Here is a 24,603-nt window from a genome sequence, read left to right as displayed (position 1 = left end):
GTAATTCTTGTCTCTCATACAGAGATAACTATTAAGTTTTGATGTCTTTCTTTTCAGTTTTCTTCTCTGCAAATATACTTACAAAACTGATAGCATATCACAAATACAAGCATTGGTCATTAAGTTGTCTTACAAAAATAAACATATATTGGCTCAGTGGATAGAGCATCGGCCTGCGGACTGAAGGGTCCCGAGTTCGATTCCAGTCAAGGGCATGTACCTTGGTTGCGGGCACATCCCCAGTAGGAGGTGTGCAGGAGGCAGCTGATCAATGTTTCTCTCCCATCAATGTTTCTAACTCTCTATCCCTCTCCCTTCCTCTCTGTAAAAAATCAATAAAATATATTTTAAAAAATAAATAAAATAAAAAATAAACATATATAAAAATCTTATAGTTGAACCATTCTCCTATTGTTGAATATATAATTTGATGATACGTGTTCACTGTCTAAATAAAGTGGTAACAAACATTTTTGTGATTAGGTATTTGATTTTACAATTTTGTAGGAAAAGTTTTTAGGAGAAGAAATTCTGGGTCAAAGGGTACAGATATTTTTAATGCTCTTGAGACTTCCAAGTTGATTTCCAAAAAGATTGAACCAAGTTCCACTCCCATGAGCAGGTGTGAGGTTGCAACTTCTCACTATATCCTCATCTATAATGGGAATTATAATTAAAAATAAGGTAAAAACATTTTTAAACACTTTTTAAAATTTTAATTCTTTATTGTTTAAAGTGCTACTTAAGCCTTCTTTTCCCCCCATTGACCTCTCCCCGACCACTCCCACCCACTAGCACATGCCCTCACACCTCTACTGTCGTGTTCATTGGTTATGCTAATATGCATGCATACAAGTCCTTTTGTTGATCTCTTACCCACCCAACAATCCTTCCTTTCCTCTTAGGTTGGACAGTCTGTTCGGTGCTTCTGGCTCTATTTTTGCTCATCAGTTTATGTTGCTCATTATATTCCACAAATGATTGAGATCATGTGATATTTATCTTTCTCCGACTGGCTTATTTTGCTTAGCATAATGCTCTCCAGGTCCATCCATGCTGTTGCAAATGGTAAGAGTTCCTTCTTTTTTACAGCAGTGTAGTATTCCATTGTGTAGATGTACCACAGTTTTCTAATCCACTCATCTGCTGATGGACACTTAGGCTATTTCCAAATCTTAGCTATGGTGAATTGTGCTGCTATGAACATAGGGGTGCATATATCCTTTCTGATAGGTGTCTCTGAGTTCTTGGGATATATTCCTAGAAGTGGGATCACTGGGTCAAATGGGAGTTCCATTTTTAGGAAACTCCATACTGTTCTCCACAGTGGCTGCACCAGTCTGCATATTCCCACCAGCAGTGCACGAGGGTTCTTTTCTCCGCATCCTCGCCCACACTTGTCGTTTGTTAATTTGTTGAGGATAACCATTCTGACAGCATCTCTCGGATGACTAGTGACTTTGAGCATGTTTTCATATATCTCTTGGCCTTCTGTAGGTCCTCTCTTGAAAAGTGTCTATTTAGGTCTTTTGCCCATTCTTTGACTGGATTGTTTATCTTCCTTTTGTTAAGTTGTATGAGTTCCCTGTAAATTTTGGAGATTAAATCCTTATCGGAGATAACATTGGCAAATATGTTCTCCCATGCAGTGGGCTTTCTTGTTGTTTTGTTGATGGTCTCTTTTGATGGTCTCTTTTTATTTTGATGTAGTCCCATTTGTTTATTTTCTCCTTAGTTTCCATTGTCCTAGGAGCTGTATTGGTAAAGATTTTCCTATGACATATGTCTAGTATTTTGCCGCCTATGGCTAAAATCTTTTTTAAGTCATCACCTGAGGATATTTTTTCCATTGCTTTTCAGAGAGTGGAAGGCAAGAGAGTGAAAGGGGGGGAAGGAGAGAGAGAGAGAGACATTGATGTGAAAGGGACACATCGACTAATTGCCCCCCACATGTACCCCAACTCGGGAGTGGGGAACGAACTGCAACCCAGGTATGTGCCCTTGACCAGGAAATGAACTCATGACCCCTCTGTGTGCAAGCTGACATTCTAACCAGTTAGCAACACTAGCCAGGGTGGTTAAAACCTTGTTGTACAATAAATATTAATTTACATTTCTTCTATGAATTGTTCATTCCCCTGGCCCATTTTTCTGTTGGGATTTTAATTATATTCTTATTAATTTCTATGAGGGTTTAAGTATTTTATTCTAGTCAGTAAATATAATACAAGACACATAATAGGTGCTCTTATTAGTTAATTGTTCTGGGGACTTTTTAGGAACAAAAGCAAACTTTCTAGGAGGCTGACTCTTTCTTTTCCCACCTAGGACACAGCGGGGCAGGAGCGGTACCGGACCATCACCACAGCCTATTACCGTGGGGCCATGGGCTTCATTCTGATGTATGATATCACCAATGAGGAGTCCTTCAATGCTGTGCAAGATTGGTATGAGATTCATTCATTCATTCATTCATTCATTCATTCATTCATCATTCAGTCATCAACCTGTTCAAGAAAACCTAAAGTGTGGTTTAGGCCTTTTGCTATGGGCTAGAGAAATCTGGATGAATTAGATTGGCTCCCGTCCTTAAGGAATTCACAGATGAGATCAGTAAACAGGCAATGAAAATAACATGTGACAGGTTGAAGAGCGTCGCCGGGGCTGTGGGAACCCAGTGGAGGGCTCTGACCCAGCTTGGGGAGTCAGGAGAAGTGTCCTGGGGTTGCTGGCATATGCTGCATGCTTTAAGATGAACAGAAGGATGAACGGATAAGAATGTTCCAGAAAAAAATACAGACGTGCAAAGGCGGAAGGTAAGTGCGAGGACAGAAAGAGCAGAGGTCATGAAGGATTTTGCATACTGGGGTAACAAGTTTGGAACCAAAGGTTCCGATGAATTTTTTAGAAAGGTCATTGTGGCCACAGCAGTGGGTGAATCCACATACTGCTTCCCTATCAAGTTAATCCCTGAGCTGGGCGAGGGGTCCAAGAGCACATCCAATCCAGTCCAAGTTCGTGAAGACTCAGCTCACAATGGAAATCCGCCCAGCTCCCCAGCGGTACAACCTCTGAGCCACTTACATCTTTCTTCCTGGAGCATAACTCCCAGGGAGAAGGGCGCATGGGGGTAAAGACGGGTTGGAGGGAGGGGCCCGGACCCAATGCCCCTGCCCGTGGGAAGGATGAGGATGGGGGAAGGTGGGACATCTGTGCTCTGGCTCTTCTTCAGAATCAGAGAAGCTGAGCAGGCCGGGCACACAGCAGCAGTGCTGGCCAGTGCCAAGCTTTTCTCCTGCTCCCTTTTGCCAACAGCTGCCCTTTGAGGACTTCCCATTCCCCAAGGAACTGTTGCCATGGCTATGTGAAGCACTGTTTGTGTCTTGGGGCCTTGAGCCGAGAGTGGCCTTGCAGGCTGCCTGCTGCACCCACCTGCTCTAAGCAGCAGTCCAGGGTGCCACCTGCATGTATCTGCACGTCTGTCATTCATGGCCGTCTGGGTTCTCCTTCGCAGCCTTTTGGTCATCCTCTTCTTCCTCCTTTCTCCCCCTTTTCTTTAAAAACTCCCCTCTACCTTCTCCTCTTTTCCTTTCTCTTTTCTCTTTACTCCCACTTGTTTTTTTCCTCCTTTTCCCCTTCAGTTATGATCCCTCCTCCCGCCCCCCATGGAGTGATCAGCTCTTTGTTTAAGTGTCTCCACGCTGCTCATTCCTTGTTGGCCTTAACCCCTTCCCTTTCTCCATCAGTCCGTGTTCATTCTGCCTCCGGAGCACAGTGACTTTAACACCTGGTGATGATACCTCCAAGAATAACCTGAGTTGCTAATCTGGGAGCTGAGAGTGGATGGGGTAGGAGGAGGGAGGAAAATGACAGGAAGAGTTGCATGAGGAAACATGGAGAGTTGGCTCTGCTTACTGACTCGAGGCTAAAGCCTAAGTATGTGTCTCTCCCAAGCCTTAGCTGTTGGGTTTTGCCTCTGAGAAACTTGGTCCCAGCCTAGCCTCCATCTGCCATCTAGGCCAAGAGTGCCCAAAACGGAACCTAGCTCTTCGTTGGCCCACAACAAATGGTGGTTGAGTGAATTCCATCCTTTGAGGGAAGGGTTTCTCACCCTGAAAGAAAAGGTTGGTGGTGGGATCAGCTTTGGGATCAGGGTCAGTGATGGATCCAGTTTGTAGTTAGAATTGAGTTAGATTTAGGGTCAGTGTCAGGGTAGGGTCATAATTTTAGATCTGCTTCAGGATTAACCGTTTTCTGACTTATTCACTCATCAGACATTCACTGTCAACTTCTCTGGTCTGTGCTCTTTGCAGGGGACTGGCACCCCAAAGATGAAGAAGCCTGTCCCTGCCCTCAAAGGAAGGACAGATACATTCAGCCAAATGTAACAGTAGCCACAGTGAATGTGAAGGGGAACGAAAGGGGAAGAAATCATTTCTACCTGGTGGGGTGGTTGGGGACAGAGTTAGGTCCATCCCCACAAAAAGATGTCTCCACAATAGAAGGGTCCTGTTTTATCCCCTCTTTTAAAATATTGTTTCTAATTATAGACGTAAAACATACTTCCTTTCAAAATTTGAATAGTACATAAAACTATCTTTAAAAGGTTTCATAATCATTGTAGATAAAAGAAAGCAATGATGACATTTTGGTTTCTACAAATAATCATGATCTAAGGTTTATGAATCACAGAGGAGGAGGGAGAGTCTAGCTGGGCCTGGGGAAGGCTCCCAACAGGGAACCTTGGGCCTTTGAGGACAAGTTAATGTGGGGAAGGGATTCCCAGGACAGGGAAAGGCACAAACCATGGAAAAGCATTTGGGCGGAATGGGTGAGAAGGCTTGTAAAGTGGGAGGAAGGGTGATGAGGCTGGAGAGGCAGGAGGTAAATGGTCTTTAACCCCCGACTGAGGGATAGACTTCATTGCATGGGTAGTGGGGGAGAGAAAGCTTTTAAGAAAGGATATGGTCAGATAGATGGTTTAGAAAGAGCTCTCTGCCTGCTGAGAAGAGGGGTGGGCAAATCCATTAGAAGAGGGCTCCAAAGAGCTAGGTAAAGTTTGCAACCAGCGCTCGGGGATCAGCATCTGTGACAGCTAGTTGGGGCAGGTATGTCTCTGTCCTCAGCTGAATTAATTCATAGGAACTTGGGTGTTGCTATTCCCATGGAAGGGAATCGGTTTCTTCAAGCTTCACAGAGCCCTTTTCAGCCTGGGGTGTGTGTGTCATTAACATGGCCCTCTATCTGTCGCTCTTTAGGGCTACTCAGATCAAGACCTACTCCTGGGACAATGCACAGGTTATCCTGGTGGGAAACAAGTGTGACATGGAGGAAGAAAGGGTTGTTCCCACTGAAAAGGGCCGGCTCCTCGCAGAGCAGCTTGGTATGTACACAACACATGTGTTCACATTTGTGTGTGTGTGTGTGTGTGTGTGTGTGTGTGTGTGTGTGTATGGAAATGTGACATTGGGGAGGTTGTGAAATATGTACATACTAGAGGCCCGATGCACAAAATTTGTGCAAGGGCCTTGGCCCCAGCCCCTGCCCGCCACCGCCGCTGCAGCCCCCGTCCGCCGCTGCCATGGCCGGGGGCCTCTGCCACCTCTGCCACGGCCCTTGCCCGCAGCGGCTTTTGTCTGGAAGGACGTCTGGAAGGATGTCTGGTCTAATTAGCTTATTACGCTTTTATTATTATCGATGTGCTCTATATGTTGTTTTATATTTATGTGATGAACATATAGCTTTGTGTTAGGTAATTTATGATTATATGCATATATTTTGTTACATTGAATATATAAGTAAAACTTAAAATTATGAATACTTTTCAGCAGCTCCTTCCACAAAAGATTTAAGGTGTTTTATAAAACTCATCATAGTACATTTTAAAAACCCTAATTAAGTGAGAAAATTGGAGCAAAGGAAAAGCAAGGGTAGGAGGTAAATAAGAGGAAGCCAGCAGTAACATAAGTATGTATATTGTAAATTCTTGGGCATAAGCAAGAGTTGGGCCAAAATATTGGCTTTGAGCTTCCTAGCAACCATTGCAAAGAGGGAAACATAATCAGTTACATGGTTCAGAGAGGGCTCTTATATTAAAAACAGACCCATTATTCCAGAGAAGCACTGCTCTTCATTGGCAACTGTAGAGCAGACTCTATATGTGGCTTGTGACAATGTCCTTAATATCAAACAACCCTACAGTAACTATAGCACTAAACATCACAGGTTGTCTTACACTTTCTCCCAATGTAAACTGATCCTTCCTCACTGAAACACACTTCACAACAAAAGTTATTGTATGAAGGGAGGAAACCGTGTGGCTTTAAGTATGCAGCTCAGTGATGCTCTGGCTTTTTCCGAGGTTAAAGCATCTTGATTCTTGTGCTCCCTTGAGACCCAGGTGCCTTAGGTGTGTCTCAGTAGCCCCACAGCAGGACCCCTGCCAATACTTGCTTAAAATAGCAGCTTTTTCTTTTCTTTTCTGTATTGGGGTTTAATGTAAGATCGACTTAGAGAAACCTTCCTCTATTGCTTAGCTTTTAGCTAGTCTAAATAGTTCTCACAGCTTAGGTGTTGTAAGTTTTCAGAAGTAGGAGATTTAAAGTTATACTCTCTGGCAATTTCTGAAGTACCAATATATGGGCTGGTAGGTAGGTAAACTGTATAATGTCCAAGTGTGTTGTATATATTTGTATTATGTGTGTTGTACATATTTATATTACATGTATTATGAGTATGTGTGTGTTGGGGGAGAAGTCCTATGGACTTCTTTCTCCCTTCTCCTATTCCCCAGGGTGTTCTGAAATAGAAACTAGCAAACTGTAGGTAAATAATGAAAAGGGCCCTAGCTGGTTTGGCTCAGTGGATAGAGCATTGGCCTGCGGACTAAAGGGTCCCGGGTTCAATTCCGGTCAAGGGCACATACCTCTGTTGCAGGCTCCCTGCAAGCTCCCGGCCCTGGTGGGGGGCATATGGGAAGCAACCAATTGATGTGTCTCTCTCACATCAGTGTTTCTCTCTGTCTCTCCCTCTCCCTTCCACTCTCTAAAAATCAATGGAAAAGATACCCTCGGGTGAGGATTAAAAAATAAATAAATAATAAAAAGGAAGATTGAGTCATCTTGGGTCGTACTGTTCTTATACCTTCACAGAGTTTCTCAGGATTCAGAAAGGACCTCCACCCATCTGTGGTTCGCAGAACAGTAAGCATGTTCTGCCGCCCACACCTAGGTGATCTCAGGCTATCTCTTTATGTCTTCAACCTGCTGTCCCCAGGGAAACACCCAGCACGCTCCCTGGACCCTCTATGCCCCATCTGTTTGGGATGCTCTCTTCTGTATCCCATTCCCCACCCTCATTCATCCAGTGAAACACCCCCTCACACACACACGCACACACACACACACACACACACACACACACACACACACAGTTTTCAAAACAGCTCAAGCTGCACACCTTCTGTGAAGCCCTTCCTGGCTGCCCAGAGCTCTTTTCTTTGGGTCCCCACTTAATGGACCCCATACAGGCAGCAGTCACAGTGCCCATGGCGCTTGGGTGCACTTGTTTTCTTGTCTATCTCCCAAGAGCTCCATGAAGCCAGGAAATTAACCTTATTTATCTTTGTACCCACAGTGCCTAGTTATATGGCCTAGCACTGAGAAGATACTGCACAAATATGTTTTGATTAAATGTGTATGTATTATGTTATGTATTTGGCTACTTCCTTTTACTTCAATCCAATGAAGATTTCTGAGTACCTGCTCTATGCCAGGTACTGTGCAGTGAAATAGGATACATTCCCTGATCTGTGAAGGACAGAAACAGTGATACCCCCAGTGATCACTGTTGTGATAGAGGGATATGCCGGGGATTGTGGGAGCGCAGAGGAGGCACCTCATTCAGTTGGGGTCAGAGAACACGATGCCCAAGCTGAGGCGTGAAGACAAGTAGGAACAGCAGCCAAGGGAGAAAGAGAGGCAAGACATTCTAAGCAGGGAGAATAACACTGACAAAGGCAAGGAATAGCACTTTGTGTTCAGGGAACCATAAATCATGGGAACATGCGAGCCTAGAGTAGTGTTTCCCAAAGAGAGAAACCCATGGCACTGGAAGTGTGCAAGATGATTTTATGTATATATTTTGGTGTGTATTAGAAAAAATATATAATCAGCATGTCAAGCCCTAAGAGTTAAACAAGACTAAGTTTTTCAAAGGTGAATTCGTTTTATATTAGGAAAAAAGATAGACAGCATGCCGAGCCCTTATGACGAAGATTTTTTAAAAGTAAGCTGGCTGAGTATTAGGTGTTTACCGTGTGCCAGGCACTATTCTAAATGTTTTAAGGTATTACTCATTTAATTCAATTCTCCTAAAATCCTCTGAGACGTGTACTTTTCTTATCTCCAAGTTATTTTTTTTTAACAGATGAGAAAACTGAGGCACAAAGAAGTTGAGTAACTTGCTTAAGGTCACACAGTAATAGGTAGAGTCAGAATTTGAACTCAAGCAGCAGTCTGGCCCCAGAGCCTAACCACTTAACCACACTGTAGGGCAAATGTGGTAATAATGGGTGATATATATTGAGCCAAGCATTATATGAAGTACTTTGCATTATTTCATTTAATTCTCAACATAACCCTTCAAGGTAGGTACTATAGCACATGTCCAATACTCTGATAAATGACGTTCATAGATTAAGTAATTTGCTCAAGATTACACAGTTAGGAAGTAGTGGAGTCATTATAGACCTATCAAACTTACGTAGAAACATAGATGGAAGTGAGATTCTTAGTAAAGGGTTTAGGGAGGCACTTGAAGAGGGCTTTAATGAAGTGGTCGGATTTGGGCAGGCCAAGGTAACCAATTTCTGTCCTACTCAACTTCCTGAGCGTTCCTCTATTGCTTAGCCAGAACTTGATTACTTATGTGTCTATATCTCTTGCTAGACCTCGAGAGCAGCCAAAGTTATGTCTAATTTATTTCATTATTCCAAAGCACCCAGACTAGGGTAGATTTTCATTTATTCATACATTTATTCAGTTAAAAATATTTTTTGAGCATGTACTCTGAACCAGGCAAGTTCTGTTTTGGCACTTGGGATATAACAGTGAAGAAAACAGCTATAATCTTTATTGTCCTGGAACTAGTGAGGAAATAAATTTTAAACAAATAATTATACAAAAATATATAATTCAAATTGTATAAATGAGTGAATTACCTGGTACTTGAATTATATCTTAATAAAGCTATTAAAATTGTGGTAAGTTCTGCATAAGTTAGGACTCTTGTTATGACAAGTGATAAAACCCCAGATCAAACTAGCTTTAAATAAAATTTTTAAAAAAATATATATTTAGCTCATGTACCTGTGAAGTCCACTAGACCTTGGACATAATTGCACTCTCTAGTTCACAGCTTTGCTTATCTTTCCAGCCTCTTCCTGTAGCCAAACTCTGCATGGGGAGTAAGGTGGATGATGGCAGCACCAGATTCATATTGTTCCAACTCCTGCAAAAAGAGTTTCTCTCTCCCAGCCACCATATATAAGTCTCAGGGAAGAATATGATTGGTCCCCTGTGAATTACATGGTTATCCCAATAGCTGGGGGAGGCAAGTATTATAACCTATGGTCCCACTACAACTGTTAAAAATAGGGGTTCCTTAAAGAAAGGTATGGTGGGCAGATAAAAGTAACATAAGTTACCAGTCTATGAAGAAAGTGAAAAAGAAAGACCTAATTTTTTTTAAAAATGTTTTTTTATTGACTTCAGAGAGGAAGGGAGAGGGAGAGACAGAAATATTCATGATGAGAGAGAATCACTGATCGACTGCCTCCTACACGACCCACACTGGGGATTGAGCCCGCAACCCGGGAATGTGCCTTTGATCAGAATCGAACCCGGGACCCTTCAGTTCACAGGCTGACACTATTCACTGAGCCAAACCAGCTAGGGCAAGAGAGACCTAATTTTAGACTGGAGAGTCAAGATCTGAGAAAGTAACACTTAAGCTGAGAACTAAAGGATGATAAAAAGTTAGCCATGTCACAGGGCCTAACCAATCAAGGGGAGAATCGTGTGAGATGAGAGTGGAGAAAGTAGGCAGAGACCAGATCACAGGATCTTGTGGGCCATGTTAAGAATTTTGCAAGGAAGTGGTCATATCTGGGAACAGTGAGGGAAGATGCTCAGCCTTCCTCATCACCACCCTAGTCCTTTCCCTCTGCTATGCAGTCCATTAAGTACGTTTCAGTGGTCGGCTCGTCAGTGCTGCAGTTCCATTCTGTGCTTTATGGGAATCCCTCTTCAGGTTTTTTTTTTTTTTTTTTTTTTTTAGCTTTTCTCAGCTCATTCAGCCAAGACTACTGATATGCCCAGCAACTAGCATGTATTGAAGCTGTGAGTGAGTAGCAACAGGTCTTCTGTGAAGTTCCTGGGACATGAGTGAGGCTGTAACGACCCTGGGGAAAGTGGGTCTTTGGGAGGGTGGAGGAGTTTCAGGGCCTCCTATTCCAAGAAGCATGGCATTTTAGGGCCTCTGCCTCCCTGTGCCCTTCCGAAGGGGCTTCTTGTCCCTTCCCTGCATCTGATTGGGAATGGGTCTGGCCAGAGCCCAGGGAGGCTAGTAAAAAAGGTAAATGTGCTTCTGCCTACAAGAGAAGAAGAGACCGATTTAAAATGTGGTTTCGAAACACATACATGCACTCACTCCAGCAAAGTATAGTGGGAAAAGCATCAGGCTAGAAGTGAGGAGATTGAATGTTTTATCCTGTCTCTGCCACTAGTTTACTATATGACCTTGAGCTTTTTGTTTCCTGTCTGTGGGTCTCAGTTTGCCCCTCTGAAAGATAGGGGATATGGATTAGTTGACTGGGAAGGTCTGTTTGGCTCTATTCCTTTTTGATCCCGAAATTGCAATTCACACAATTCTCCACTCAAACTCCATAGACTCTTGTATGCTGCCTTGCCTATTTTAGGTGCTTGCTGAATGTTTTTGGATTGGTATGAATCATTGAAATCTTGCATCACTAAGCCTAGTTCCAGAGAAAAAAAGACCTAGTTGGCATTGATGATAGTAACTAACTTTGGTGAAGTTCGCAATGTGCTTTCACAACAATTCTCTTATGACCCTCTCTCTCCCTCATAGCCTGGAAGGTGGTATTATCATCAGCTCCATTGTACTGATGAAGAAGCTGAGTCCAGACCACTTGAGTTTTCTTGCACACAAAGATCTATGCACACTCCTGTGTCTTTATCTTTTCACTTAAAGATTATGTAACCTTACAGTTTGTGTTTTTTAAGTACCCTTTGTTGGGAGTATGGTTCTTAAACATTTATTCATATTGCTTTGATTACCCTATGTTATTTTATTTATGACAATAAATGCTGTGGAATTGTTTTTATTTTTAAAGATTTTTAATTGATTTTTAGAGAGAGAGGAAGGGAGAGGGAAAGAGAGAAACATCCATGTGAGAGCAAAACATTGATTGGCTGCTTCTTGCACACCCCCTTCCGGATCAAGCCTGCAAACTAGGCATGTGCCCTGACCAGAAACTGAACCGGAGACTTCTTGGTGCATGGGATGGCACCCAACCAGATCATACTGGCCAGGGCTGTGGAATTGTTTTGTCTTTTTTCAAATTATTATTATTTTTAAAATTTTCTTTATTGTTGAAAGTATTATACATGTCCCATATTCCCCCCACCTTGTGTGGAATTGTTTTTATTTAAAAAAAAAGATTATGTAACTTTTCTGAGCCATGCAGATAGTAGAGGGCAGACCCAGTACTACTCAAACTCAGCCTTTGGATTTAAGGCTCCCATTTTATCATCCAGTGGTATTTTCCCAAAGCCTGCCATAGTTTCTTTTCAACTTCCATCCTCATTCACAATGTTAGTGAGATTTCTTTAGATTATCTTGTGGTAATATATAACCCAAGTCAGAAGCTTAGCTAATACTGTAAAGTTGTTTGTTTACTTGTTTTTTTCTACCGCAAGTCAGCTGCAGCTCTGTTCCAACTTCTTACTCCGGGATCCAATCTGGGATGGCTAAACCACACAAAGGCTCTTCTTAAAGCTTTTGGTGAGACTTGGAATGGCCACATCCAGTGGCCAAACCAAGTCACACAGTTAAATCTGATGTTGAAGTGAGGCGATATCTACCTCCCACAAGGAGGCACTGCAAGCCACTTGGCAATCTGTAGGGATGTAAAATCCTCTACAGGGAGGGCAGTGAATAATGTACTACAATTACTGAACACATGATGGACCCTGGGGACACAGAGGTGAATGAATTCCCTGCCCTCAAAATCCTCATTGACCAGGGAAGTAAAATAGGAAAGAGATCATTTCAATAACCTTTGGGTAGATGTCCTTAGCCTGTTTGCTATCATTCTTTACCCTTCACCTGTTCTGTCTCTTTCCTGCAACCGCCTCTGGGGTGTTGACCTTTGCAAGCTTTGTTTCCCAGGCCCCTGAGGGGATTAGCCAAGGAGAGACACTAACAGATGATTGGAGATGAGAAAAGGGAGAAACCTGCATCCCGTGCCCCCCCCCCCCCCCACACACACACAGTTAGCTACTCTAGTAGAGGCTGCTCCTCTTCTTCCTGACTCCTGCTTCCATGGTTCTAGCTTCCTTTGGCCCTAGTAATAGTTTTCGTTTTAATTTATGTCTTGATTAGAGGCCCGGTGCACAAAATTTGTGCACTGGGGTGGGGGGGTCCCTCAGCCCGGCCTGCACCCTTTTGCAGTCTGGGAGCCCTTGGGGGATGTCCAACTGGCAGCTTAGGCCCGCTCCCCCGTGGAGAGCGGGCCTAAGTTGTCAGTTGGAAATCCTTAGCACTACCACGAAGGCAGGAGAGGCTCCTGCCGCCGCTGCTGAGCTCACCAGCCATGAGCCTGGCTTCTGGCTGAGTGGCGCTCCCGCTGTGGGAGCACACTGACCATCAGGGGGCAGCTCCTGTGTTGAACGTCTGCCCCCTGGTGGTCAGTGCATGTCATAGCAACTGGTTTTTCCACTGTTCGGTCAGTTTGCATATTAACCTTTTATTATATAGGATTTTAGAGAGAGAGGAAGGGGGAGAGAGAGGGCGAGAGAGAAACATTGAGTTGCTGTTCCACTTATTCATGCACTCATTGGTTGACTCATATTTTCCCTAACCGGTCTAAACCCAAAACCTTGGTGCATCAGGACGATGCTCCAACCAACTGAGCTACCCGGCCAGAGCTTGTTTTGTTGTATTTTTCGTTCCCTGTTGATAATCTCTAGGTTTCCTTACTATTCTATTTGGCCTTTTAGTTTTTCTATCACCTATATAATCAGTTCCCTCTGGGTTAAATATTAAGAATAGTTTCCATTTTCCTGTTGGGATCTGACTGGAAGAACTGGGTAAGGTGCCATGGTATTAGAGGGGAGATGTACTTCATATGTTCTGAGTGGTGGGGGTTCGGGGGGAAGAGAAAGCGAAGGCTCTCTAGAATCAGTGATTCCACAGGTGAGTAATAAAGATAATTAGGAGTAGGAGCTAGAGCAGTGGTTCTCAACCTTTCTAATGCTGCGACCCGCTAGCAGGGTCGCCTAAGACCATCGGAAAACACAGATATTTACATTATGATTCATAACAAAATTACAGTTATGAAGTAGCAACGAAAATAATTTTATGGTTGGGGGTCACCACAACATGAGGAACTGTATTAAAGGGTCGCGGCATTAGAAAGGTTGAGAACCACTGAGCTAGAGAGTAGTAGCCTGAGCAGAGGCACCAAATAAGAAAGTGTTGATGTTTCTGGAACATGGTATGAACCAGGAAGATGAGGCTGGAGAATTAGAGAGAGACCAACCACGCAGGGTAATGGGTGTTAAGCCAATAGGCTGGCTATTGCATTAATTAAACCTCTCTCAGTTCTGGTGACACAAAGCCAAGTCAAAATAGCTCAGGTTATACGGACGGAGCATAGCTGAAACGAAGTGGAAGAAAAAGGTCGCTGAAATTATATGTTTAAGACATTAAGAGGCCAGGGTGTTGGATGGATTGTCCACATGAAACCAAAAGTTCATGAGAATGAGAACCACCCTGCGTGGAAAGGGAGACAGTGAGTCCCTTGCCAAAATCATCATTGATCAGAGGGGTGTGAGTTGAAGATTGACATGTGATGGAGATGAAGAGGTATCAGAAAAGGATGGAGAAGGGATTTGAACATATAAGTGAAGGAGAAAGGTTCTGGGGCAGTGTCAGGACGGAGGGGTGAGTTTAGTAGGTTGCAAGTTTCTGAATAGAATTCTGAAGTCAAATTCAGAACCAGGAAGTGTGGACACGGTCTGTGGGTCTGTGACAGCTGCCTTTGGACTGGAAGGGGAAACAATCATTTTGGGGTGGAGGGAATCCTATTAGATTCACTTAAGAATTGGGACCCATTAAAGACAGCAGAAATTCCATTGTTTTGAAGCCAATTAGAGGGAGGAAAGGACTGGGGGCTAGTCTGATTAATCGGTTGTCATCTTCGTGACCTCGCTAGATTCTCAGCTCCTGAGAATCCTTACTAATGAACCTGAGGAAAAGGTTACCATTTGGGCCTACGAATGAAGAACCTTCCAGGAGACTGACAGTAATTAGGTGGGGGTGCATCTGGACTTGTTCTGCTAGCAAAAGAGCTGGCTAGGCCCATGAGCTGGTTACTGGAATCAGTTCTCATACTTCAGGTACCTTTGAGATGACGGTGGAGACAAGTCTCGGCCTGACATGCGAGGTCTCCATGTTTGACCACCTACTACCTCATCTCTCACCACTTGGAGCTTTCTGCTCTAATGATAACAGACTACTATGGTTATGCCAGCATAAACCAAGGCTGTTTTTTGCCCCATTGTCTGTGCTCATACCTTTTCCCCTGTGTGCTGTACATGCATGTGCTCACACATACACTCACAATCACGTGTCTTTATTTAGCTGATATCTTTTTAGGAATCAGCTTTTCCAAGAAGCCTTCCCTGGCTCCCAAGGCTCATTTAAATAACCTTGTGCCCTGACAATTGCCTGGCTTCTCACCATTCCAGCTTTTATCACTATAATATTGTCACTATGGTCTTTCCCACACTAGACTAGGAGCTCCTTAAGGGTAGGAACTGTTTCTGATTCACCTCAGTGTCCCCAGTGCCCAGCACAGGATCTGCCATGCTCATTGAGCTGAGTTCTTATGACCCCCACTGTCCACATCTCCTCATCCACACCCTCCATGCTCATTCCCACCTCCTTCATTCATCTAATCATTCTACCAGTATTCAGCAAGCACCTATTCCAACTGGTGCAGATGCTCAGATGAATGACATGGTCCCTGCTTGGGAGCTCCTTGTCAAATGGACTTCCCCATGCAGGGTGACATGTGCTATGGCAGAGGAAACACAAGGAGCATGAAGAGGCACTATCTAAGCTGGATCCTGGAAAATGAGAAGTTAGTTGGGTGAAGAGTTTTGCTCAGTACTGGCCCTAAAGGCTCCCATCCCCACTGACTTTGGAGGCTTCCACCCGCTTTCCTTCCCTCCACTCTCTCCCTCCACTGCATTCCTGCACAGCCTCTGGTTTGCTCTACCTGGGTCAGAAATGTTCTAGTGTGTTCTGTCACTGTTCCAACAGAGAGCAAGACAAGGGGGCATAAGGGATAGAGCCCTGGCTAATGCCCCATCTCTAAACCTCAGTTTCCCTATCTGTAAATTACAAGTGATAACCCTTGTCTCACCTTAGCCCCCTCACAAGGTTGTTCTAAAATTGTATTTGTGGCCCTGGCTGGTGTGGCTCAGTTGGTTGAGCATTGTCCTGTGAACTTAAGGGTTGCCGGTTCAATTCCTGATCAGGTGCATGCCCCAGTTTTGGGCTCGATCCCCAGTCTGGGTGCATGAAGGAGGCAGCTGATCAATGTTTCTCTCTCACATCGATGTTTCTGTCTCTTTCTTCCTCTCCCTTCTTCTCGCTCTCTTAAAAAAAATCAATAAAAACACATTTTTAAAAATTTGTATTTGTAAACTGTTAAGGACTATGCACATGTGAGGGACTGACATACTTTTGTGCATTTAATTTTCATTACTTCCTTATGAGGTATGTGATCTTTACCCCATTCCACAGATGAAAAGACAGGCTTAGAGAGATTAGGCAACTTGCCTATGGTCACCCAGTTGGTAGCTGACTGAGATATGTTCAAATCCAGGCTGTCTAACTCCTGAGCCTCTTCCCACTGCCCACCTGCTCAGTGTAGCATATCCTCCCTTCAGTGCCCCTTCCTCAGAAGGCATTTGTGCTCATGGCTTTGACCTGTGTCCTCACATTCACCTGCACCAGTGATGGGCAACCTTTTGAGATTGGTGTGTCAAACTTCGCCAAAAAACTGAGCATAACTCGGGTAGTGTGTCACTTTGAGGAAAAAACTAACTCCAAGACTCTAGTTGCAAATGTTTCATCCTCAGGAGCAGCAAATGTTTCATCCTCGGCATGTGGCTGCGTGTCATCAGAAATGGCTACGCGTGTCAGTGCTGACACGCGTGTCATAGGTTCGCCATCACTGATCTACACTGATGGTTTAAGCCTATTTACTTCTTTATCTGTTTACCCCTTTCCTAGGCAGGCAACACCCCCAACACCTCCCCTGCCACTGTCACTTGTAATAAACCAGTCAACAGCCAGAGTCCATTTTCCACAGTCCAGATATTCACTAAGGAAAAGCTACATGCTGGAGGGTCTCTGAAGCTGAGTAGGTTTCTATGGCCTGAGGATAATGAGCCAGCAGCTGCCTCCTTCATCACAGGCTGAAATTAGCCTGCACTTCTGCAGCTTGCCTTTCTCAGGTCGGGAAATGGGCCACAGGAGAAGCTGTCAGCTGAGGTGGGCTGGCAGGGGTTGTGAGTGCCTTCAAGCTGGGATGGCTGGGGGGAAGAGCCTTGTTTGTACCTGGGGGCTTCAGCCTCTTTGTAGACCACGGGAAAACAGGGAGAGGAGGGAAGAGGAAAGAGACCATCCTCCTTTGTGGGAGATGAAAGAGAGAGAGGAGAGACACAGATGAAAAGAAGAAGAGCAGAAAGAAGCTGTCATTATAACAGGCAACTTTTGTACAGCAATTTATCCATCACCTCGCTCAGTCCTCCCAACCTCTCTCAGCTGGAAGACATTGTTATTATTTCTATTTGACATATGGGAGTCTGAGACTCAGAGAGGTTAAGTAATTCAAAAAGATGAAGTGACTTGCCCAGATTCAGACACGGTGGTAGTCAGATAAAAGCAAAGGAGGCCAAAGATACTTGTAAAGGAAGAAAAAGATATGATCAGGGGGAGAAAAGGTAAGTGAAAGGGAGAAATAGGAAGAAATAGGAGGCTGGGCTGTGATGGACTTGGGAGCTAGCCAAACCCAGATCTAGACCCAATTTCCACTAATACAGCCATGTGACCTTGTATGAGTTATATAATCTCTTGGAGCCGTTGTTTTCTCATTTATAAATTGGAGAAGATTCTATTTACCCAACAGGCTGCTGTGAAGATTAAGTAAGATGATATTTGTAAAACTCCTAGCATAGAGTCTGGCATATAGTAGGTGCTCAATAAATGTTAGAGACCCCCAAGAAAAAAGTGCAAGGAACATAAGGGAAAAAGAAGAGCTAAAATGAAAAAAAGGGAAGAAAGAAGCTTTTGAGGAGAAATAAAGATAGACTCCAAAGGAAGAGAAAGAGGTAGACAAAAGAGGAAGGAGTGGGCTAGGGCAGGGAAGTGATGGAGAAAGTGGCTTAGACTCTTAAGGGTTGCCACCAACCTGGCCAAGATTCCTCAGTTGGAAAGCAGCCACTTTGTCTGAATCAGGAGGGCCTTTCTTATGTCTCCTAGTACAGTGGTCGGCAAACTCATTAGTCAACAGAGCCAAATATCAACAGTACAACGATTGAAATTTCTTTTGAGAGCCAAATTTTTTAAACTTAAACTTCTTCTAATGCCACTTCTTCAAAATAGACTCGCCCAGGCCATTTTGTGGAAGAGCCACACTCAAGGGGCCAAAGAGCCGCATGTGGCTCGCGAGCCGCAGTTTGCCAACCATGGTCCTAAGACAACCAGGTCCTGTTCATTGTCACAGAAAGTGTCGTTAAAGATCTCAAGGTACAGAACAGTCAAGAATGTCTCATGCTTTAGGTGCAGTTTTTTGAGGGCCTTTTAGTGGCGGGAGGGGGTGGGCGGGGGGGGGGAGATACAGGGCCATTCCAGGGGAATTCAGGAAGAATGGACCCCACTGAGTGGTGATAAGCCTTTGTGTCTATGGGTGGAAAGGGCAAATAGAGTTTTTCATATTCAGTGTGGATCTTTGGGTGCCTCCCAGAGCCTAGACTAGTGCTGGCCAGACTAGGGGGAGAGGGAGGCAGGGGGAAGAGGAGGGAAAGCCCTGGTCAGAAAGGCCAAAGCCTGCTTCTCATACTGGTGCCTTATCTTGGGCAAGTACTTATCTTGGGCAAGGTCGGTTTATTTCCCTAAGCCACAGTGTCTACATTAGTGAAATGGAGAGGGTCTGCCTGGACCCTCTTTCCCCCAGGTATGACATCAAGATCAAATGAGATAATGGATGTGATAAATGCTTTGGAAACTGGGAAGTACTATGCACACACATTGAAGCAGTCACTCTATTAGAAATATACCTAATGACTCTCCTCTGTGTCAGGCACAGGGCTATACACTTTACATTCATTATCTTGTTTAGTCCCTTGTACTGATTCTATGAGGTAGGTAAACTTATCCCTATTTATAAACTGGGGCATTGATTCATGAAGAGAATAGGTGACTTTCTGGGAGTTACACAGCTGGTCAGTGGTAGAGCCAGGATCTAAACCAGTGCAGGTAATCCCTGCTCTGTGCTGTCTCCTTGAAGCAGAAGTCTCTGCCCATGGGATTAGGCCTCCTTGCTTCTCCCCTGAGCACTTGGCTGTATTAATCCCGAGTGGTCTGACCAGGGGGCATGAAAGGGAAAAGGGAAATCCTTATCTGTATCTCTCTCCTCCGCAGGGTTTGACTTCTTTGAAGCCAGCGCCAAGGAGAATATCAGTGTGCGACAGGCCTTCGAGCGCCTGGTGGATGCCATTTGCGACAAGATGTCTGATTCACTGGACACGGACCCCTCCGTGCTGGGTGCCTCCAAGAACACCCGTCTCTCGGACACCCCGCCGCTGCTGCAGCAGAACTGCTCATGCTAGGCAAGGCCCCACCCTCCTGACCGCCCCTCATTGTGGCCCCACACCCACTCTGCTTCCCCTGTTACACTCTGTCCACCCCAGCCCCGAGCCAGCTGCACTGCTGCTGTTCTTTGCCTGCCTTGGAGGTGGAAGCATGCCTGAGGGGTTCTCTGCAGATGGCCCCACTCACAGACACTCAGCACTAGCCTAACAGCCAGGTTGCAATGTGGGTGGAGATTTTACAAAAGAAGACTCCATTTTACAAAGGGGATTCACTACAAGGACTTGGAAAGCAAATCTCTTTTCTGCCTTTAGAATAAGATTCCCTCCATTTACCAAAACTTGACACACACACACACACACACACACACACACACACACTTTCCAGGGCCTGGCCAACTGTGTAAAGTGAGGCCCACCTGCACAGCTAATCCTATTAAAGAAAACCTCCCCATACACGACATGCTTGTTTCATATCGGGCTCCCCTGTGGAGCTTCCTCACACCGCAAGTCAAGCTTAGCTCTCCAAGCCCTAAGTCTGTTAACCACGGATGCTCACAGGGCCTGGGCAGTTGCTGTGGTGACAGGCCAGAGCTAATCTCCAGAGAGCTCTGTAATGATGGTGAAGGAGCAAAGGCTGAGTCAGAAACACACTTAAAAGAAAAAGCTTATTCCCTTGAAAAATGTCAAATGTTCCTGCTATATGAAAGAGCAAGCCAGGGAGCTCAAGAAAGAAAGAAAGAGAAACACGGGCAAGATAAAGAAGCAGGTCATGAATTTCTGATTTTGCTGCTTTCCAGCTGGTTCAAAACTGTGGGAACTCTATGAAATTGGTCATTGGTTCTTAAACTCCCAGAATATGAAAAATTTAGAGTGGGTAGGATCCCAAATTTGACCTAGTCTGACTAGTTCATTCCCATCCGTATCTCTGACAAATGGCTGTCAGGCCTCACAACCAGATCTCTTCCCCTAAAGCACACATTCCTGGTAGGGACCGGAGCTCATTGTTCACACCATCTTTGGGCAGCCCTCATAATCAGAAGGTTTTCCTTGTTTTAAGCTGAAATCTAACTCCTAGAAATTCTTCTTCCTTTTCTCACTCAGTTTGTACTAGCTCTGCTGTCAGAGACCTCACAGAGTCTGATCCCTCGGCCCCATGACACCCTGAGGTGACTTGAGAACAGAAGTCTTGATCCCTGGGATCTGCCCTTTCTCTACGTCAAATAGTTCTACTTCCTTCTGCCAGTGTCCATAGGATCTTCTCCCCATCCTGTCCTTTCTTCCAACCCATCTTTCAGTGACTCCTGAGTAGTCCAACTGGGAAATGTGGTTCAAAGCAGAATAAATCTAAGGGGGGCATGACCCTGAAATAAATTGAGAAAAGTAAAACCTTATATATTCTCCCCGGAGTGAAACCTTAGTGTTTACCAAAAATTGGATGTGAAACCACTCCTGGAGGAAGCTGCTTAATTAAATACCTGAAGAAAAGAAAAAATATGCAAAACCCTCTGACACTAGAAACAAACTGAATGGGTTAATTCATGATATTAGCTTGTTTGTAGACACTGCACATGTTTGGTTTTTAGCTGAAACAATGACATGGAACTAAGTGATAATTTCTGAAAATGTTTTCTCCCAACCCTGGCCTGAACCCGGTTTCCCCCTGCTCTAACATGCCGCCTCAAAAGTCAGTGTGTGTGGGGGGGTGGGGGGGAGTCTCTTCCAAGTTTTCTCTCCATTTCAGATGCAGCTCATTGTCCTAGGAAAGTGCATTAACTAGCAACAGGTCCAAGGACTACATACCAGTATAAGGAACCTCCAGAGTCGGCCCTATGGAGATGTTGATTTTTCTGACCCAGTGCAGAGGACGGAACTTTGGTCTTGGAATCAGGAGACCTGGATTCTGCCCTTAAATCAAGTGTGACACCAGACCAGATATTCCTCTTCTCTGAGTCTTGATTTCCCACTTACAAAATGAGGGGGATTATTTGGATAATCTTTAACATAGCTTCTGGCACTTATAACTCTGTGACTCTTTTTCACCTTCATCATTTCAGTTGATCTGCAAAATAAACCCGAGGAATGAGGATTATCACCCCAATGTCATTGTAGCTAACCCTGATGTCATTGTTCCAAGCACTTTACGTGTATTAACTCATTTATCTTCCCAACATTTTTGTGAGGGAGGAACTATAACCAACCTCATTTAAACATCCAGAAATTAAGGTATAAAGAGATTCTCTAGCTTGCCTAAAGTCATGGAATGAGTAAATGATAAAAAATGGGTTCAAACCCAGGTAGTAGGCTCCAAGGTTTGTGCTCTTCGCCCCATTCTACGCTCCATTTCTTAACCCAAAGAAGTTAAGAGACTTGGCCAAGATCACACAGCTAGTAAATGTTAGATCTATATGAGGATTCAATTCCAAGGCCATCAGATTTCAAGCCTCCTAGAGAAAAGATATGTCTCTAATCTGTTAACAAACTGCTCACTGATTCAGACTAATCTGAGGTGATGAATGTCTAACACTCTGCAAAGCAGACTCAGTCTCTTAAGCAACCAGATTCCCTGGGCCTGAGCAAAAGATGCCTAGTGCTTCTCTGGCCCAAGCACTGGCTTTCCCTGTACCTGCCTCTGTCAGGCAATTGCTTATTTTTATTTTGTATTGATTTTACAGAGAGAAAGGAAGAGAGAGGGAGAGAGAGATAGAGGGGAAACATTGATTTCTTGTTCCACTTATTTATGCATTCATTGGTTGATTCTTGTATGTGCCCTGACCAAGGATTGAACCCACAACCTTGGCATATCAGGACGATACTCTAACCAACTGAGCTGTCAGGCAATTTTTATCTAGCTCTCAAGCAGTGCTTTAAGCAGCCTCCCTGCTCCAGCAATGGGGCATTTTGGGGAAGTGACTTGTTCAACTTCTCTGACCATGAAAGAATGTGGTCCCCTCACAGGGAAGGCGTTCTGGCTGTGCTTTTCACACTGTCAAGTCCCATACAAGTCAGGGATAATTACTATTTTTTCTGGGCAGTAACATCCATCTACCTTAGTACTAGGATTTCAGACTGAGCGCCTCACGCCCCCTTGGATATTTCAGTACGTATATCAAATAATCTTCTTTCTTTTACTGAGTAGCCAGGCGAAGATTGAAAATTTTATTTAAAAACGGTCAAATTCTTTACAACTCAGGAGCTGGTTCAAGGGAGCAAGCATCTTTACAACAGATGGAATCAAGAGTTAAATATGATGGTGGCAGACTCTTCTACCGGTGACAGAAAAATAGACCTGCTTGTTAGATGGCAGTTCCCCAGCCCTGCTCTGTGACCTCATTTCCGCTAAGTGGAAGGCAGCAGCTTCCAACTGATTGCAGCGCAATGTTCATCAATCACAGTAATAGCACAGTTAGCCACCAAGGTTCAAGCTACATAATATGTGTTAGTGGCAACTTGCCCTGGTTTTCATCTTGTTTAAAAATCCAAATAAAAGAAGATTTAAAACACACACCATTTTGACCTTGAAAGAAACAAAAGTAGGCCAAAAGTACAATACAGTATTGTAGCTATTTATAGAATCTGTTTTAAATGCATGTGTATCTGTAAATACAGAGTGATTCGTGACATATTGTCTCCTCAGTCTGTAACATTATTAACTTCCAGAAGCAGCAAGGAGGGAGAGGGTACTGAATGGCCACAGACTTGTCGAATATTAGATATGGAAGGAAGCTCAGAGAAAATCTTGTCCAGGCTCCATGTTTTACAAAGAGGAAGACTGAGGTGGAGAGAGAGAGGGAGGAGATTTCCTAAAGTCACTCTGAGAGTGCATTTATGATGGAGACAGGAGTAGGTCTTAGATCACCTCTGGGGGAAAATTCACCTATTCCCTATATATCTATCAGGGGCCTGGCACTATTAAATATTAGATAAAGATAGATGAAAACAAGTGATCCCTGCCTGCAAGGTACCTATAGTTTATTGGAGGTGTTTCTAAGATATTATCATCCTGATTTGGCAGGCAAGGAAATAAAGACTTGGAAATGTTAATATGCCTAAGTCACCCACTAGGACCATTGGAACCTACCTCTGTCTGACTCATGCACTTTCAACTTTCCTCTTCAGATAGTCTCTTAGATGAAGGTGATATGGGATGGTGGTAATGACACACTCCCAGGGAGTCTCAGAGTTAATTAAATAACCTCAGTTGGGACATTGGTTTCACAATTGCTTTGTGACTGCAGCCTTATAACATTCACAGAATATGAATTCTCCAGATCTGACTCACATCCCCTGCTCCTGGCCCAAAGCTCTTTCCTTGGATACCAGGTTTCCTCGAGTGTCTTAAAGAATATTTGCCAACAGTTTGGGAGGAGGGGAAGGAATTACAGCAACCAGTGTCCTGGGATCTCACTGATTTTAGATTCCCCATCCCAAACCTACACCTGATTACCTGCCACAGCTGGTGACTGAGAGTATGTGCAAGAGACAGGCCTGTGGGTTACAAATACTGCTAGGTGATGTTTTTGAAAGCCTGGATCCCTTATGTGAAGTAGGCAAAACTCAAATGTACTCATTCAACAAATTAGTATCTGATATGTACCAGGATACATTAGGTGGCAAATCAGATACAGTCATTGCCTTCATGAAGGTTATATAGTCTAATTCAGTGATTTTCAACTTATGTGCCCCAAGAATTTTTAACAAATACAATCAATACCTGACTACTTAATCAGGGGTATTGACATCTTTTCCCTTAGATTGCCAAATTAAAAAATTACAACAGCCAACACAACAATAGCCATCTGGTCTGAATGAATCAAAATTATATCTATACTAGAGGCCCGGTGCATGAAAATTCATGCACTGGAGGGGGGGTCCCTCAACCTGGCCTGCTCCCTCTCACAGTCCGGGAGCCCTCAGCGGCGGGAGGCAACCTGGTGATCAGGGGAAGGTGACGCCCCCATCACACCTCTGCTGCTGCCACTGCTGGCAGCGCAAGCCTCAGGCGGCCCTGGTTACCTGAGCCTCAGGCGGCCCTGGGCAGCTGGGCAGACGACATCCGAGGCTTGCCTGTGCCTCGGGCTGGCCCTGGGCGGCTGGGAGGCTGAGGGTGGGTCCGGCTGTACCGCATGCCTGCCACCCCCCAGTGGGGCTGAAAGGACTGGGGACTCTGGTGGGGCTGAGGGGATTGGGCACCACCATCTTGTGGCTATAGGTGCCACCATCTTTGTGATGGCATGACAGTCAATTTGCATCTTCCCTCTTTATTAGATAGGACTTTTTTCAGATCAGCAAAAACTATATTTTTTGGTATGCCACAGAATTTTAGTAATTAATTTATGTGTGCCGTGAGATGAAAAAGGTTGAAAATTGCTGGTCTAGTAGCTTGTGGTTTCATCTAGACCTTGTAAAGTAGCCA

General features: G+C 44.3%; 1 protein-coding gene across 1 annotated transcript in view; it reads left to right on the top strand.

The window, feature by feature from the left end:
* RAB3B (RAB3B, member RAS oncogene family) overlaps window positions 1-24,277 on the top strand; it is a 70,550-nt gene extending 46,273 nt beyond the window's left edge. Inside the window, exons 3-5 of the mRNA XM_079776643.1 lie at window positions 2,329-2,447; window positions 5,259-5,383; window positions 19,021-24,277. Coding sequence (XP_079632769.1) covers window positions 2,329-2,447; window positions 5,259-5,383; window positions 19,021-19,208 — 432 coding nt within the window. The 3' untranslated portion in view covers window positions 19,209-24,277. The remainder of the gene's footprint in view (window positions 1-2,328; window positions 2,448-5,258; window positions 5,384-19,020) is intronic.
* Window positions 24,278-24,603: the final 326 nt, after the last annotated feature.

The sequence above is a fragment of the Cnephaeus nilssonii genome (assembly GCF_951640355.1).
Source record: "Cnephaeus nilssonii genome assembly, chromosome: 7".
Classification (NCBI taxonomy): Eukaryota; Metazoa; Chordata; class Mammalia; order Chiroptera; family Vespertilionidae; genus Cnephaeus; species Cnephaeus nilssonii.
The sequence above is the reverse complement of the archived record's forward strand: the minus strand, read 5'-3'. Positions and strand labels throughout refer to the sequence as shown.